This window comes from Hemicordylus capensis, chromosome 5 (genome assembly GCF_027244095.1).
Source record: "Hemicordylus capensis ecotype Gifberg chromosome 5, rHemCap1.1.pri, whole genome shotgun sequence".
Classification (NCBI taxonomy): Eukaryota; Metazoa; Chordata; class Lepidosauria; order Squamata; family Cordylidae; genus Hemicordylus; species Hemicordylus capensis.
In genome coordinates, this window is record NC_069661.1 from 235,320,341 (window position 1) to 235,337,858 (window position 17,518).

At 46.2% G+C, this 17,518-nt stretch overlaps 1 protein-coding gene across 3 annotated transcripts in view; it reads right to left on the reverse strand.

Annotated features, from left to right (window-relative positions):
- WASHC1 (WASH complex subunit 1) overlaps positions 1-4,925 on the reverse strand; it is a 63,175-nt gene extending 58,250 nt beyond the window's left edge. Inside the window, exon 1 of one of the 3 annotated variants that reach the window (XM_053255286.1) lies at positions 4,776-4,925. In XM_053255286.1, the coding sequence (XP_053111261.1) occupies positions 4,776-4,829 (54 nt within the window). In that variant the 5' untranslated portion in view covers positions 4,830-4,925. Of the gene's footprint in view, positions 1-4,615 lie in introns of all 3 variants that reach the window. The other 2 variants (XM_053255285.1, XM_053255287.1) reach the window with 2 other exon arrangements.
- Positions 4,926-17,518: the final 12,593 nt, after the last annotated feature.

Here is a 17,518-nt window from a genome sequence, read left to right on the forward strand (position 1 = left end):
GAGCTGACCATACTCTTACATAGATGTGAACTTTGTTTAAAAAGTTGTTCTATTAAGAACTAATCTGCCTACTTTCTAGGGATGCGCACGGAACCGCAGAGGCGTGGTCCAGTGCCAGCGGGGGTCTCCCTTGAAGGGTGGGGAGATTCACATACCCCTCCCGTCACTTTCCCCCTGCCGGCACTCCATTTTTGTGAAAAAATTTGGGGGGGGGGCAGCGTGGATGCACGGTGGCGGGCACATGTGTGATCACTACTTCCGGTATTTCCGGCCCACAACAGGGCCGGGGTTGGCAGGGAGGAATGCTGCCGCCCCAAAAACATTTCCCAAAAAATGGACTGCTGGTGGGGGGAAAGCGGAGGGAGGGGTAAGTGCAACCTCTCCGCCCTTAAAGGGAGACCCCTGCCAGCGCTGGACCAGGCCACGTTCAAATCGGTTCGGAGGCCTCTATAATGGCCTCCGGACCAGTTCGTGCACATCCCTACTACTTTATTTTCACTATCGCTGCAACTGGACTAAATTCGGTCCAAATTGGTTAGGCAGTTCCCAAGTTAGCCCATTTGTACTTCAAACTTTCATGTGTCTGCCATCTTGAATGATGACATCATCACAAACCACGCCATTGAGGTGTCCCTGTGTGCCACTCACTACAACGGTACCAAATTTAGTGCAAGTCGTTTAAGTGGTCCACAAGTGAGCCCTCTTGCAACTCAAATGTTCAAGTGTCTGCCATCTTGGATTGGGGTGGATCACATCACCACAAATTATACCATTGAGGTGTCAGCTATTGAGTCAGACCATTGGTCTATCCAGCTAAGTATTGTTTTCACAGACTGGTAGAGGCTTCTCCAAGGTTGCAGGCAGGAGAAGCTCTCTCAGCCCTATCTTGGAGAAGCCAGGGAAGGAACTTGAAACCTTCTGCTCTTCCCAGAGTGGCTCCATCCCGAGGAGAATATCTTACAGTGCTCACACTTCTAGTCTCAAATTCATATACAACCAGGGTGGACTCTGCTTAGCTAAGGGGACAAGTCGTGCTTGCTACCACAAGACCAGATCTCCTTTCTATCTGTGTGCCTACAGCTGTAGCAAATTTAGTTCAAATCAGTTAGGCAGTTCACAAGTTAGCCCACTTGCACCTCAAACGTTTACACGTACTCCATCTTGAATTGGAGTGGATGACATCATCACAAACTATGCCGATGAGGTGTCCCTGCAACTGTACCCAATTTGGTTCATATTGGTCCAAGCATTGCAAAGTTGATGGGGGGTGGGATACAGACATGGACATGGACACAGACACACGGAATGCTGGGTGATCTCATAAGCCTACAAGAAAGTAGGCTAAAAATGGGTAAACTCATCCGGGGATCTCAAACATAGTTAGAATTCAGGCTGAGACAAGGAGAGGCAGATTCAAGAGAGCAGAGTTACATATGTCCAATGTGCTTTCAGCACACCAAGGATATCTTGGAACTAAACTACACGTAAGAACACAGGGATATTTGGCTAGCCCTAGAACCATGAATAAGAGGGGCCTAAAGACATACACGAACAAGACAGGAGTCGGAGAGCAGCCCATACCACATTTAGTAAGAATGCGCACCTCTTCAAGGAGGTCTATCACACACCATGGGAACCAGCGTGTTTGGAAAACTTCCATAAATATAAATATAGATATAAATATAGATATATATATAAGTCCCATTCAAAATACAGCAAGGCAACTTAACAGAAACAAACTGATGCTATTCCAAATGGCTGCCTAGTCCTAATAGCCTGAGATATCTTGGAAGGCTCAACAAGATGTGATGTTAAAAGGCCATAGTTCAGTAAGAAAGAACACGTTTCATGTGCTGTATGTCACATGGTCAGATCCTGACATCTCCAGTTGAATGATCTTTCAGTAGCAGGGTTGGAAAATGCTGCTGTCAGAGTAGACAGCAATGGATTAGATGAATCCGTTTCTATCCAACTCAGTGTACAGCAACTTCCAGATGTTAAAATGTTTGTATAGTACACCTAAACTAGTTTAGATGTCCTGGCTGATCTCTCTGAGGAATTCTGGGAACTGTAATTCTGTGAGAGCTTTAAGTATGCTGCTAAAAAAAAATCTCTAATTGTCTCCACCCACAAATATAATAGGCCAGCAGACTTCTCATGCACGATGCAGCAATCTTGCTGAAGCTAAGAATATGAGGAGCTGGGCAACTGCCTGGTTAGAAGACCACCTGGGAGCCCTTTCAGCACACCAAGGATATCTTGGAACTAAACTACACGTAAGAACACAGGGATATTTGGCTAGCCCTAGAACCATGAATAAGAGGGGCCTAATTAACCATGAATAAGAGGGGCCTAATTAACCATGAATAAGAGGGGCCTAATCCAGACTAATTAGTCATGACTGGTATGTTTTCCAGACTATGGGAAACACCTATATTGGGCAGCAGTGATATAGGAAGATGCTGAAAGGCATCATCTCATACTGTGTGGGAAGAGGCAATGGTAAACCCCTCCAAAGAAAAACCACAGGGCTTTGTGGTCACCACCAACTCGATGGCACACTCTACTTTAAGCACCACTGAAGCGAATGAGTTATTTATTTATTTAACATATTTGTATACTGCCCACTACCGATATTATCTCTATGTACTATCACAGAAGCAAGCAAGGCAGGATATACATAAGAACAGCCCTGCTGGGTCAGGCCCAAGGCCTATCTAGTCCAGCATCCTGTTTCACACAGTGGCCCACAAGATGCATCAGAGAAGCCCACAGCAAGAGGTGAGGCCTCTCTCCTGCTGTTGCTCCCCTGCAACTGGCATTAAGAGGCATCTTGCCTCTGAGGCTGGAGGTGGCCTATGGCCACCAGACTAGTAGCGATTGATAGACCTGTCCTCCATAAAATAAATAAAAAACAAATAAGAGCTAGCTCTAGCCCCACAGTTTCCTGGGGGGGGGGAGGGAATGCGCGTCAAGCCATTTCTGTCATGTCTACAGTAAAAATAAATAAGAGGACCAAAAGAAACAAACTACAGGACAAGCAGAAAACACAAAGCTCACTACCCTTTTGTATTCTCTCAAATGAGTTGTATTGGTTTGTTTTTGTTATGGGACACTGACCACAATAAAGATTCATTCATTCACAAAGCTCACTACTCAGATATCCCAGAACTTATTCTGTACTAAGCACAGGCCAGTGATTATATAGGAAGGGGACATGGTGGGTCAAACTATAGTCGATCAGGTCCAGCATTTTTTCCCCACACAGTGGACAACTAGATCTCTGGAATATGGTTATCATATGTCCAGGATTGGCCTCAACAGTCCCGGAAGTGGATGTTCTGACCAGGATATAGGAAAATTGTCATCCTGGATATGAGATCTCCAGAAATTTGAGCAGGAAGACAGTGTTGCGTACGCCCTGACACCAGCCCACTCTCCTGCCTGCCATCTAATGTGGCCAGGAGGGTGCAGGGGCAGGTGATAGGCTGGGGGAACGCACAAGCAGGCAAGGTGTGTGTGTGTGTGTGAGCAAAGGGAACCAGGCAGTGTTGCTTCTAACAGGGATTCCCAGATGTTGTTGACTACAACTCCCAAAATCCCCAAGCAAAGGCTATTGTAGCTGGGGATGCTGGGAGCTGTAGTCAACAACATCTGGGAATCCCTGTTAGAGGGAATAGTGGAGCCAGGTGGTCTTCGCCTGGGGCACCTCCGCCCCTTGGGCCAGCCCTGGGGAGGAAACTCCTCCCCCCACAATCATCTGCGGCTGCATGCATACTCTCCCCCACAACCACCTCCCCACGAGGAGGGTGGGAAGATGCTAATTCGCCTCCATGCTAATTCGCCTCCAGCCCCACATACCCCTAGGAACAGCCCTGTCTAGAACGATGTGGGACTCCAACTAGAGGGAAGGGCGATCTCTCTGCCCATATGCTTCACAGCTAAACCCAGAGACCCACTGCCACCCTTACCATAGAGGAGGGGAAGGGCTTTCCCGAGGTCAAACGCGGCTCCTAACCCTCTTCTGTGCAAAGAATGAGAGAGGGAAACCGGTGCCAAACAGCTGCCCAGCTCCACGGAAAAGCAGACTTCATAATCCTGGCAAAGAAGCAGGATTTTAAGGTTTGCATCCCCACCCCACTACACTGCTACACTGGCAGCTGCGTCCAGGAATTCTCTCCAACCAATGTGGCAGCAACCCGACTCTGGGAAGCCCAGAAACAGGAGGACACGCAGGCAAGTTAAAGACGAGGAGAGGCAGAGTGGCGTGCAGTCTCTAGTCTGAGGGAGGCGTGCAAGGGACCCCTCTAGAAAGGATCCCTGGAAGTATCGTCTTTGCCTGAAAGTGTTTCTTCGCCATAGGGATGAAAACAGTGAACACCCACAATAAACAGGAATTTCCTTCCGTCCCAACAGTGCCCTACAAGTTGCCCCACTGCATCCCACCCCCTTCCCCACAGACAGTGCCCTATATAAGCAGTCCGTGCTTCACATTTAAGTCACGCCCTCGGGCAACTTCGCCTGCCCCACAGCGACCTGGAGAGACGCACAGAAAAAAGGAAGGAAAGCAAAACCAAAGTCTTTCTCCCCATGGCATCGACCCAGGGACGCGAACCTGCGGCCGGCGCTCTGCTGTGGTGGGCAACTGAAGAAACCAAGCCCAGGAACAGCGACGCCCTCACCTGCACTGGAGCCAGGCCCCCTCCGAGCCACCGAAAAGGAGGGGAAGGAAGCAACAGCCACAGCCCCCACCCCCACAGCACTTCCGCCCATACCAGAGTCCGCTTCCGTCGGCTGCATCCCTTACTTCCGCCCTCAGAAGGTCTCATGATTTGTTGACCGAACTCATTTCCGCCCTTAGCTGACCTCTCAGGGGTTCTGACTCTTGAGCAGGTCCAGGAGATCTGGTGTATCAACGTTCTCTCATTCCAGTACTTCTGAGCATGCTCAGATGCACAGGGAACGTGCGTTGAGAAGTATGAGAGAGGATGCTGATACACCGGCTTTTCCAAAAGTGGTGTCTGTGATTCGCCGCTGCCGCCGCCGCCGTGCACCCCTGCTGCGTGCGTCTGGATCCTGCCTTACTCTTTGCGAGACTGTGAATTTGCTTGATTCAAAGTGCCCGGCAGGGTTGTGGACAGAGATTTTAGTTACAATGAAGCTGGGAGGGTGTGGGGGTGTGGATGAGCTCTTAGGAATAATTTCCAGAGGAGTAGCCGTGTTTGTGGCAGAAAAACCGACGAAGAGACTTGTGAATATGACCTCTTAAAGATTAGCACATATTTTGTTTATACGTTTACTTATTATCATTTTAAAAGTATATATACCGCTTTTCAACAAAGGTGCTCAAAGCAGTTTACATAGCAAAAAGAATGAGAAAGTGGTTCCCTGCCACAAAAGGGCTCACAATTTAACAAGGCACGCAAGAAAGACACCAGAAACAGCCACTGGAGGAGGGACACTATGCTGAGATGGAAGAGTTGCCCTCTCCCTGGACCCTGCTAAATGTAAGAGAGCCAAGTACTTAAAAAGATGCCTTTGGAGGGGAGAGCTGGTCTTGTGGTTGCAAGCATGACTTGTCGCCTAAGCTAAGCTAAGCAGGGTCTGCCCTGGTTGCATATGAATGGGAGACTAGAAATATAAGCACTGTTAAGGTATTCCCCTCAGGGGATGGAACTGCTCTGGGAAGAGCGAAAGGTTCCAAGTTCCCTCCCTGGCCATCTCCAAAATAGGGCTGAGAGAGAGATTCCTGCCTGCAGCCTTGGAGAAGCCACTGCCAATCTGTGTAGATAATACCGTGTTAGCTGGACCTATGGTCTGACTCCGTATGTGGCAGCTTCATATGTTCTCTTTGCTCAGCAGGGGTTCAGTTTAATTGCCCAGAAATGCAGGTTTGGGGTGCTTTAGAACTATGTTAATTAAATAATAAATAATAAATTTACTCTACAAATCCTCTTTAAAGTGCCACAAGAAACTTGGTGGTTTTCTGTGTAAACAACAGCTTTGATTTTAGCAAGTGGAGTCGACATCGACTTGACGGCACACTTTAGCTTTACAACAGACAGAAATGCAACTAGTGCAACATCTTCATGCTGAGGAAAGGTTCACTTCGTTTTCTGCCTGTGATTCAGCTGCTAAAGGCACAGAACTGCTGTCTATAAAAGTGTGACAGCTGAAGGAAAGGGGATAAGTCTCATCCTGCTAATGGTCCGCATTCTCACCTAAATCTAATGATTAGGGATGTGCACGGAACGGGGCGGAGGAGGCTCAAAGGGGGGGGGGCGGTGGTTCTGCTTTAAGGGTGAGGGAGAGTGCACTTACCTCTTCCTCCACTTCCCCCCTGCTGGTGCTCCGTGTTTTAAAAGTCCTCTGGGGCAGCAGTGTACCTCCCTGCCACCCCGTTGCCCCCGTTACCGGAAGTAGCAGGTGGAAGTATCCAACGCACCTGGTATATGCATCACTCCAAAAGCGGGGAGTTTAAATTCATGTCCTTATGCACCAGGAAAGACACATTCTTCCCAGTGCATTATGGGCCAAGTCAGCTCTAAGGGTGGAGTGAATAAACTCCCTCCCTTATGCACTGGAAAGAAAATGGCCTTCTCAGTGCATTGTGGGGCAAGTCAGTTTCAAAAGCTTCAAGACAGCCAGTAGTTTCGTGATTATATAAAGTGCTTGCTTCCACAGGGTAATCAAGACCAGACAGTCATTTTGCATAAATTCCTGAGAATCCCATGTTTATATTGCCCTTTAGACCAAGCTGTACCCCAAACTCCATCTTATTTTTTTATTATTTCTCTGTGTAAACCGCCCTGAGCCATTTTTGGAAGGGCAGTATAGAAATCGAATGAATGAATGAATGAATGAATAAAAAACTGTAGATGATAGAGAGTTAGATGCTTGGCAGCTGGTTTCACTAGACTTGTCTTATGGTGCAGTAACACTCTTTAGTTTAAGCTGTTCATTTTTCATTATGGAGATGTTGTTTAAAGCATAATTAAAAATTATATCAATAAACTGGAACACTGAACAGATATCCACAGTATTTAATTTATCAAGGACAATTTGTGTTACCCATAAAAAGAACATGATGCACGAGTACGATGGATCATAACTGTCTTGGCATTATCATGTCAGAAAAGGATTTAGAGGTTATAATGAGTAATAAATTTATGTCATGGCTCAGAAGGCTTGTGCCATTTTAGGGTATATCAACAGTGTTGCTTCCAAGTCTAAAAAAATTAATGAACTGCAACAACTCAGTATTGATGAGATTAATTTGCTGTACTATATGTTCCGGTCTGCATACTGCAGTTCTAGAAGGACAAGTTAGAGAGATCACTTCTTATTGGTGAATTGCAGACATCATTTTTGTCATGTGCGCTTGTGGTACAAGGAAGTTGTCACCAAACATGGTTTCTGAAAACTTTCACACACATTGAAACAGACACATTTGCACTTGTTTCATATAACCATAATTAGGATACACTCCATTTCCTGCTCCCATGTAGCAAGTCTTCTTGTGAGAACCAGCCTCAGCTCTGGCATATTTACTGCTGGGTATGCATTGGATGTGCATTACTGCTGGGTATATGCATTGGATGTGTTCCTACAGCTATCAGTTTATACTGCTTTGATATTAAATGAAGATCCAGTGATACGTAGTGTTTCACTTGGGCTGCTTGAAAAAGAAAGTACACATTTTAGGAACTGAATTCAAGGCAGCTACTTCTTTCCTAGCCACCTAATGGCACAGTGGGGAAATGACTTGCCTAGCAAGTCAGAGGTTGCCGGTTCAAATCCCCACTGGTATCAGGCAGCTGTGATATAGGAAAGATGCTGAAAGGCATCATCTCATACTGCACTGGAGATGGCAATGGTAAACCCCTCCTCTATTCTACCAAAGACAACCACTGGGCTCTGTGGTCGCCAGGGGTCGACACCAATTCGACAGCACACTTTACTTTACTTCTTTCCTAGGGAGGACTTAGGTAGAGTGTCCCTCCTCAATGCAATGGTAAAGGAGATAAGGGTCAGTCACAACTTTTCTTGGGACAAAGCAGGCAATGCAAAAAGTAACAAAGCTTTATGGCTGAAGCTAAGATGAGGTATACTACTGTTTGAGTGGATAGATAATTTGCATAGGATACACTGTTCATGGATAACACGAAATTTACTTGCAAATTTGGTAACTGACTTGTCCGTGACTGTCTGAACCCAGGCATCAGACCGAGATGTGCAACCAAGATTTGAATTAGGCTTGTCAAACCAAGTGCTGCTCGCACTGAGGTACATGCTGTATCTGAACCCACACGCTGCGTGAACGTCTTCTGGTTTGTTCCAGGCGAGCCCATGCCCTTTGCAAGTGGGACTAATGGCTGTGAGGTGAATGGCACAGGGAAGGCTTGCCAGTCAAAAGGGCAGCACAAGGCAGGCTGGGATAGCATCCAAGGCCTCGCTGGGAGGTGTAGGCAGGTGTTGTACCTCTGGTTCAACTCAGCTATTTCCAACAAACTAAAATATGTGATTGTCTAAACTGCCAGCTTCGAGTTCCCTCCATATCCCAGGCTGGGGGTGTTGGGAATTCTCTAAGGTAAGAGATACCCTTCTATTACAGCAGAGTGCACTGAGGCAAAACACAGTGGAGTCTGCCTAGGCATGTGTGTATGTTGAGAGTAAAAGAATCTTGGAGCCAGTTCATAGTTTCAAATCAATATAAGGAGTCTTTATTAGTGAACTCCATTCTAGATAGTAAAGTGGAGAGATAGGATCTCTAAGCTAGCTAGCTAGCTGGATGCAGAGGGATGGTTTCTGCATCTCTGCACACATGGTTCAGGGAGAGGGGAGCATGGGTGTTGCAAGGGAGAAGAAAAGGAAGAGGAAGTGGCAAGGCAGGCAGGCAGGCAGGAAGTCCCTGAGAGTAGCAATCTACGTATCAAAGGGATAGTGTCAGAGCAGTAGAGAAGGGATGACCAATGTCTTGACCCCTCTAGCCCTCTGACTCACTAATCTGTCCCCCTCTGTCATTGAGACATGAGACAGCACAGAGTCCTTCACTTCCAACAGGGGAAACCTTAGATTCCCTGCTCTGTGTGAACCCAGCCACTATTTCCAGTGCTACTCTGAGGAGGCAGCCTGCAGCAGAGAGTCTCCTCTCCTTTTAGCAGAAAGCTTTGTGTCATTTTGCTTAGTCCTAAGAAAGGTATTACCAGGCTGTGGCTTTTGAACTTGTTCTTGATGAACCAATGTGGCTACCTATGATTTTTGAATCTTCTGCCTTTGTTTCCTTTGGTCTTCCTCCTTCTGTGTGCTACACTTTTGGAAAAGAGCAAATAAAGGGAGTCGCTGGGAATCAGTGACTCACTTTCACATGCTCATTCCTTTCATTCTAGATCCCATTTGTGATGCTAGGCAATTAAAATGCATTTGAAATTGTGAAGAGTAGCTCTGTTTCTTTAATGATTCATCCACAAATAGGGTTGGACTGTTTTTTATGTTGTGCTTTTTTGGTGACCATTCAAGCAGCAGAGTATTAATAACTGAAAATATTTGTGAAACATGGACTTCAAAGGCTGAGGTGGGGGTGGGGGTGGGGAGCCACCAGCAAAATTGCGTTATATATGTAAGACTTTAATGTGTTGTTTTCTGTGGGCGAAAGTGGATGATGTATGACATTTGCTGCTCTTACACAGAACAATACCTACAGTAAGCCAGGCTTGGTGATGTCTTCCAAGGAATCTCTTTGCAAAAGTGCTGCTTCTCTTTGGTGCAAACTGATCAAAAGTATTCAGGAGCGCAGAGATTTGTTTTGTTGTTTTCCCTTGCACAAGGTAGCATTTGTTTGTTTCCTCCAAACATGTTTGGAACATAGGAAGCTGCCACATCTGGACTCAGACCATTGGTCTATCTAGCTCAGTATCATCTACAGACCGGCAGCGGCTTCTCCAAGGCTGCAGGCAGGAGTCTCTCTCAGCCCTATGCTTTGGTAGTTTGTTGGTTCAATAAACAAATCTTGTCCTATTAAAAAAAAAATCTTGTCCTATCTTGGAGAAGCCAGGGAGGGAAGTTGGAACCTTCTGCTCTTCCCTGTTCATATCTGCTGAGTTTTAAAACGTAGTTTTAATTGGGTTCAGATTTCAGGTTTTTTGGCAGCTTTTAAACTAAATTTATATTTCTATGTTGTTTTTACCTGGGTTCCCCCCCCCCCCAATGTATTATTTTGTGAGTTGCCCTGAATGGGAAGGTCACTGGAGGAGTGGGATAGAAATGTTTTAAATAAATAAAATGCAACAAGTTTGTTTTTCAGGTACCTGTCAACTGATCAATCACTGATCCCCTTCTTCCTCTTGGGTAGATTTGAGGGCAGTTTTAAAAAAATGATTAATGTGAGTTACTAGAGTTGTCATTCTTCAGGTTTCACCTGCTCTTCTTGCTGCACTGGTGCTCTGGAATTCAGCCATTATTTATAAACAAAAGAGAAGGATTCACTGGAAAGGACTGGGATCTCCCTGAGGGGGTCAAGCCTCCAAAGCTCCCCCTTGTTGAGATGAGGAGAGTAGAAATGGGAAGGTGGGCACCGAAGATATTAGGGTAAAGTAAAGTAAAGTGTGCCGTTGAGTCAGTGTTGACTCCTGGCAACCACAGAGCCCGGTGGTTGAATACAGGTAGAATACAGGAGGGGTTTACCATTGCCATCTCCCGTGCAGCATGAACTGATGCCTTTCAGCATCAGAGTACTGCAGGGTTAATGAAGGGACATTTATTAATAAAGATCTCTTTCCATTTAAATATTATGTAGGTTTAACTGAACTTCTCAGAGGCAGGCCTCTGTATCAAATCTGCTTGAAGGGCTTGAAGGGGGGAGGAGAGGAAGCCTCGAGAAGCTCCCCCCCCCAGAAAATCCTCTCCTTCTTGCTGGGCAGGCAAATCACCTGCCCAGACAATTGCCGGCTTCTGTGGACAGCAGGGAGGTTTAGGGGCTGAGAGGCCCTTGGAACTCCCATAATCACTATGTGAGTTCCTCGATGGGGGACTATGGGGATTTTTTAAATGCCGGCCAGGAGGCTGCTGGTGTGTGGGTGCCGTGTGGAACCACGCAGCACCAACACACAATCAGTTAGCCCGGCTAATGGTGCATTTGCCTGTGATCCTATGGAACATAGGAAATTGCCATATACTGAGTCAGACCATGGGTCTATCTAGCTCACTATTGTCTTCACAGACTGGCAGTGGCTTCTCCAAGGTTGCAGGCAGGAATCTCTCTCAGCCCTATCTTGGAGAAGCCAGGGAGGGAGCTTGAAACCTTCTGCTCTTCCCTGAGGGAAATATCTTGCAGTGCTCACACATCAAGTCTCCCATTCATATGCAACCAGGGCAGACCCTGCTTAGCTATGGGGACAAGTCATGCTTGCTACCACAAGACCAGCTCTCCTAACTGCAATCAGTTAGCCCGGGAACACTACCTGTGATCCTATGCAATGAAGTCCCTGTAAATATAAAGCTAGCTCACGAAGGAGAAAGGTTCTAATCCAGCCCATCACCTATTGTGTTGCTTTTCTATTTTGCAGGAATGTTTTTTTTACCCTACTTTCCAGCAGGTTTATGAGATCACCCGACATTCTGTATGTGTGTGTGTGTCCGTGTCCATCTGTGTGTGTATCCCCCCCCCCATCAACTTCGCACCCCTGGACCAATATGAACAAATTGGGTACAGTTGTAGGGACACGTAGAGACACCTCAACAGCATAGTTTGTGATGATGTCATCCACCCCAGTGCTCTCTAATTTTTTTTTATCTGTGTACGGAATGAGATTTGTTCTGGGTGGCAGTATCAAGGCACTGTGTGTGCACATGCATTCAGAGTGGGGTCTTCCTGATTCAACCTGAGCAGGATCTAAAATTAGCTGAGCAGACATCAAACAACTTGTAAGCATATGCATGTGTGCATGCCTTAGAGGGAACACTGACCTCAGTCCAAGATGGTGGATGCATAAACTTTTGAGGTACAAGTGGGATAACTTGTGAACCACCTAACTGATTTGAACCAAATTTGCTACAGCGGTAGGGACACATAAGGCTGCCCAAATGGCGTGGTGTGTGATGATGTCACCCATCCAATTCAAGATGGCAACCATGTGAACATTTGAGGCGCAAGCAGTCTAATTGGTTGATTGTCTAACCAATTTAAACCAAATTAGGTACAGTTGCAGTGAGTGACACACAGGGACACCTCAGCAGCATAGTTTGTGATGATGTCATCCACACCAATCCAAGATGGTGGACACATGAACATTTGAGACACAAGAGATTTGTAGACCTCGATTTGCACCAAATTTAGTCCAGATGTAGAGACAATGAAAGGAAAGTAGGATGATTCAGGAGCATAACGAGGCTGGAGTGGGCCCAGAGACAAAATTTCAAAATGGGCCCCTCGCTGATACACACACACTCACTTCACATGTGACTTGCCTCTGGGGGGCCCCTCGAGGCGTGGGGGCCCCCAGGCAGCCGCCTCCCCTTGCCTAATGGTATACGCCCCTGGGATGATTAGTTCTTACTAGAACAACTAGTTTTACATTGGGGAGCAGACAAAAAAGGTGACACACAAACACACACACACCCCAGTTCGCAATCTGTTCTGTGACTTTGTTCTGTTGCATGTGTAGACCAGGCCTAACATGGGAGACAACAAGGTATAGCAAACGCTGAGCACGGAGCGCATGTGTGGGCGTAAGAACCTGTCAGAACCAGAAGAGGAGAGCAGATGAAGAATCAGTAATCCAATCTATTCCAATCCATTTTTATTTATTCTCCGGCTGATGGAAAGCTCTTCAAGTGCTTCACAATTACTTCAGATAAAAATCCAATTCAATCCAATTCAGAAAACTCAACATTAAGAGAGAGAGAGCACTGCAGGCATCTGTCGAGCCACAGTGATCCTGCCGAGAAATGGGAGAAAACCAGCAGCAAGAAAATAAACAAATGATACAGGGAGAACCTCTTAAACATTGGGCTGGAAAAAATTAATACTGCACCAGCAAGATACCTTAGCCTGGCAGGTAGATCAATATTATCATCCTCATATTCCAGGTTAAAGGCTTGAGGCTGAGAAAGGGTGTTTCCTTAAAGCAGGGGTCTCAAACTGCAGCCTTCTTGCTGTTTTTGGACTACAACTCCCATTATCCCCCATTATAGCTCCCATCATTACTGATCACAATGGCCATTATAGCTGGGGATGATGGGAGTTGTAGGCCAATATCTGCAGGAGGGCCACAGTTTGAAACCCCTGGCCTAAAGTCACCTGTGCAGCTCATGGCAAAGGCAAGAGTTGAATCAAGAATTCATGACTCTGTTTCTTCTAGCAAAACTTCATGTTACATTAATTGTGTCATGGGCTCTCCAAGTGCTTGGTTTTGTTTGGTCAATACCAGCTGTGGAGGATCAGGGCTGGGATCACATAGGGACCAATAAAATAAAATAAAAATAATCTGACATGATGAGAAAAATTACTCGAAGTGAAGGGTTCTGCACATTTAAGTTAGCCTAACCTACGCCATTTTGCTTCTGTAACCATGCTTGCATGAAACTGTTAGAATAGTTTATGCACTCAAAAGCAGGCCATGGGGTTGAGTCTGAGCTATGTAGGTCACAAGAAGGGGATTTCTGTGTAAACCACAGACGAACAGTCTGCTGACAGGTGCAGTTGCTTCAGCCTGAAAACCGCAAGGAAAGGAAAGAGAGGTTGGGGCCCTTGTAAAGGGGCGAATCTATGAAATGTATATGATAATGTATAGGAAAACAGAGCAAGCTTGAAGCAGCCAATAAAGTTACCTTGCTGGGGGGAAATGGGGTGAGCTTGTTTACTCAGGGGTATAAGAATGTGTGTAACCCTTTCTGCGGGCGCGCCACTCCCTGCCTACGTGCATCGAGTGAGCCGCCCGGTTGCTTTGCTCAGCTGAATAAAGAAACTGAAAAGGATCTCCCTCTCGTCTCCTGTTAATTGGCAAGTATCTTACGGGGGGCGGGAGCCTGCCTTACCCAGATTAGCTGGGAAAGGGACCCCAAAAGGGGACCCCAACAGAAGTAGTACCACTGAAATAAAAAGGACAAGCTAAGCAATTCCTAACATGTTGGGATGTGCTCGAAGAATATCAGCACCTCTATTTCGATGCGCCCCAGCTGAATCGTTCGGTGGGGGACACTTTAAAAGGAGGAAGGCAGGTCTTACCTGCCCCTCACCTGCTCCTCCCCTGCCCTCCGCCAGCCCCTAGTGGCACTATTTGTATTCAGCAGCCAAGCTCTCTGCTTGCCCGGCTGTATCATCCTGGGAGCAATAAGTTCCCTGTTCCCAGCAGCCTTTGGGCAGCATCAGGAAGAGAATGGTGTCTGAGCATGTGTAGATTCCATCTTGAGTGTGGACGCCATCATTAACTGAACACATGCTTCATGCACATCCCTACTAACATGTCCTTTTAGTTTCAGAAGGACTACTTTGAGTAATTTCTCTTATCATGTCAGCCATTATTAATAATTATTTATAAACGGCTTTTCAACAATGACAAAAGTTCTCCAAGTGGTTTGAATAGGGAAGAAACGATGGTTTCATGTCTTGAAAAAGGCTCACAATCTATAAAGAAACGCAAGGAAGACACAACAGTCATGGGTGGGATGTCGCACTGCAATTGGGTAGGGGCAGTTGTTCTCCTGCTGCCAATATAAGAGAACCCACCATATTAAATCTTTGCTCCTGATCCAGATTGGTGCTCCATGTAGCTGCCATTTGCTCCAGGAAGGAAATTCTCATGGACATCAATAGCTTTGGTTTGGGAGAGGAATGATCCAGCTTGGTACCATGGCAGGAACAAAGGGACACAGCTGCTCTCTCTCCCTCCTCCCCCTGCCACCACAGACCTAATCTTGATCACTCTCATCAACAGCTGTTTAGCAAACCAAAAACCTAGGGCATTGGTAGTAGGTCCTTTTGAAGGCCCTGACTTCCTCAGTCAACAGTGCTGATCCGTGTTGTTGGCCCTGTGGCAGCTGAAGGAACATATTACTCCCAAATAAATAAATACTCCCAAATTAATTGAATCATCTAGGTGAGTGGTGACTCAAGGTCTCTGTGCATCTGAGGCAGAGGGGCAAATGTTGCCCTCCTTGTGTAAAGTCTCTTCCAGTCTTCCCCTTTCCTTTTTCTTTTAAGTAGTGGGCAGAAGGATTTCTTGTCACCTCGCTTGTGTCCAGTGATGACCACCAAGAGTGACTCTAAAATACCTAGTTTGGGGGAGTGAAGGGACGGTCAAGAATGTTATTACTTATAACTTACTTATTTTCTTACGAGGATTACTTATTGAGGTACGGTAATTAATGTTAGTAGTTTATTCCCCTTATTAATGAAGCTTGCTTGATGTTTTCAAACTTTTTCAAAATGTGGGCCAGATTCCTCTAAGAAAATACTTTGGATTAGGCCGAACCTTCCAGTCTACTTTCCAGGCTATGTTTCCCTTTGTGTCCCAAGACCATGTGATAAAAAAGACTGGAAAGGGGAGAAAGGTCACTACAGGGCCAGCTAAAATCTGCAGAGAAGATTTCACCCTGCTGCACACATGGTGTCACCCAGTTCTTGGCCAGGAAGGAAGCTAAGGAGTTAGCCTGGCTCCTAGGAGGCTAGAGGAGTCTCCTACCTACCTGGCTATACTGGGTTCTGCTGCCTTTTCTAGGGTAGAGAAGTCAGTGAAAATTAGGCTTCTTTTTTTTAAAAAAGGATACCTTTTACAATAATTAATTCAAATTATAGGATCATGTTATACTATGGCCGTGCAGGAGAATCCTGTTATTTGTGGGGATTCTGTTCCATGTGGTGGCGGGGAGCGGCTAGCAAATCTGCAGATGATGGAGCATTAGGGCTAAGGAAATCGAGGGGGTTAGGTACCTGGACTGCCCAAAATTGCCGAAAATTGGCTGAAAATAGCTGTTTCCCCCATTTCCCCCAAATCACCTCCAATTGCCCCCCCAAGTGCCCTATTGTGCTCTAGAGTTACCTAGGGTGCTGAAAATCAGCTGAAAAACCACGGTTTTTGCACCGTTTGTAAAAGTAAATGAGCTGGCTCCCAAACACAAAATGGCAGCCGGAAATGATCTCCGAGGTCATTTCCCGCCACCCCCAACTCGCAGATATGCAGGTTTAACCCTCCCCCTTGGGGGGTATACTGTGGTCAGGTGCTAATTACCTGACTGTGGATGTGTGAAACTGGGAGTACTGGACATGTGATTAATTAGGTCCTCCTGTATTGTCTGGCACTGCTGTAAAGTTCTAGTCGGGTGGATGGGGGAGCAAAAAGGGGAGCAGGAAATGTTTTGGGAGTACCCCTAGGAGTCATCCTTGGATGGTGCCTGAGGGAATCACCTCACCTCACCTCACCTCATGTGAGAGCTGCCTGAAACCAGGGATAAGACCGCAACCCTGAGCATCCTTACTAGGAGGTGGGTTCACCTGACTGGGGCATACACATACGTGTATGCTCTTTAAGCTCAGGCAACAAAGGCACTGCATCTCCAATGAGTATACAATCTATTAAGGAAATGAGCTTTGAGCAAAATATTTTTTTTCTATCAACAAAAACGTGTTGCAGTTTATCATCCTCCCCTCTGCACCTCCATGCTAACAATGGTGTATTACTTCTAATTAAGCTAGTTCCCTTCCCCCCAATATTTTTAAGGGGACATTATGTGAGGAAGAAGAAAGAGTTGGGGACTTTGCCTGGTTGATTATAAACCATTTGGGATTTCTAGTTCCTTTTTTGGTTTTGTTTTCTTGCCTTCCAGATGCTTTGATTTTAGTTCTGCCTCAGTGGTAGACAATAGAAAACCTCAGATTTTACATTTAAACTAGCTTAACTTGCACAGAGCATCTGCGTGCTAGTACTTGATTGCTCCCCTCACCACCACCACCCACCTCAGCCCCCTCACCTCAGAGATCTCTCCACCCTCACCTGAGCTGTGCTCCTGCTCCTCCATCCCATTGCTCCATCCCCCTCACCCTTCTTGGTTGTGGCTGTGGTGTTGCCAGGTCCGACTGGCCAAGCCGCAGCCCCCTAACCCCAGAGACTTCCCACTCTCACCCCGCCCCTGCTCCTCCCTGCTGCCGCCATGGCCACTCCTTCCTCTCAGGCAACTGACAGGCGGGTGGTGGGTGGGAAATGTCTTCGATGGAATAATTCAGATGTGGGCAGAACACATCTTGTGTTCTGCCCACAACTTTTAAAAATGCTCTAAAGACACATTAATTCACCCAAGCTTTTTAACTGGACTTGTGGTTTTAAATTCTTTAGGGTTTTCATTTCTATTTTCATTTGTTTTATGTTGCTGTAAACTGCCCATAGATGGAAGTTTGGGGTGTTGTACAAATATAATAATTAAATTAATTGGTGGGAAGATTTTTTTAAAATTGTAATAATGTTTAATACAAATTCTTCTAAAAAACTGCAGATGATAAGCAACATCTTAGAAGAGGCATACCCTC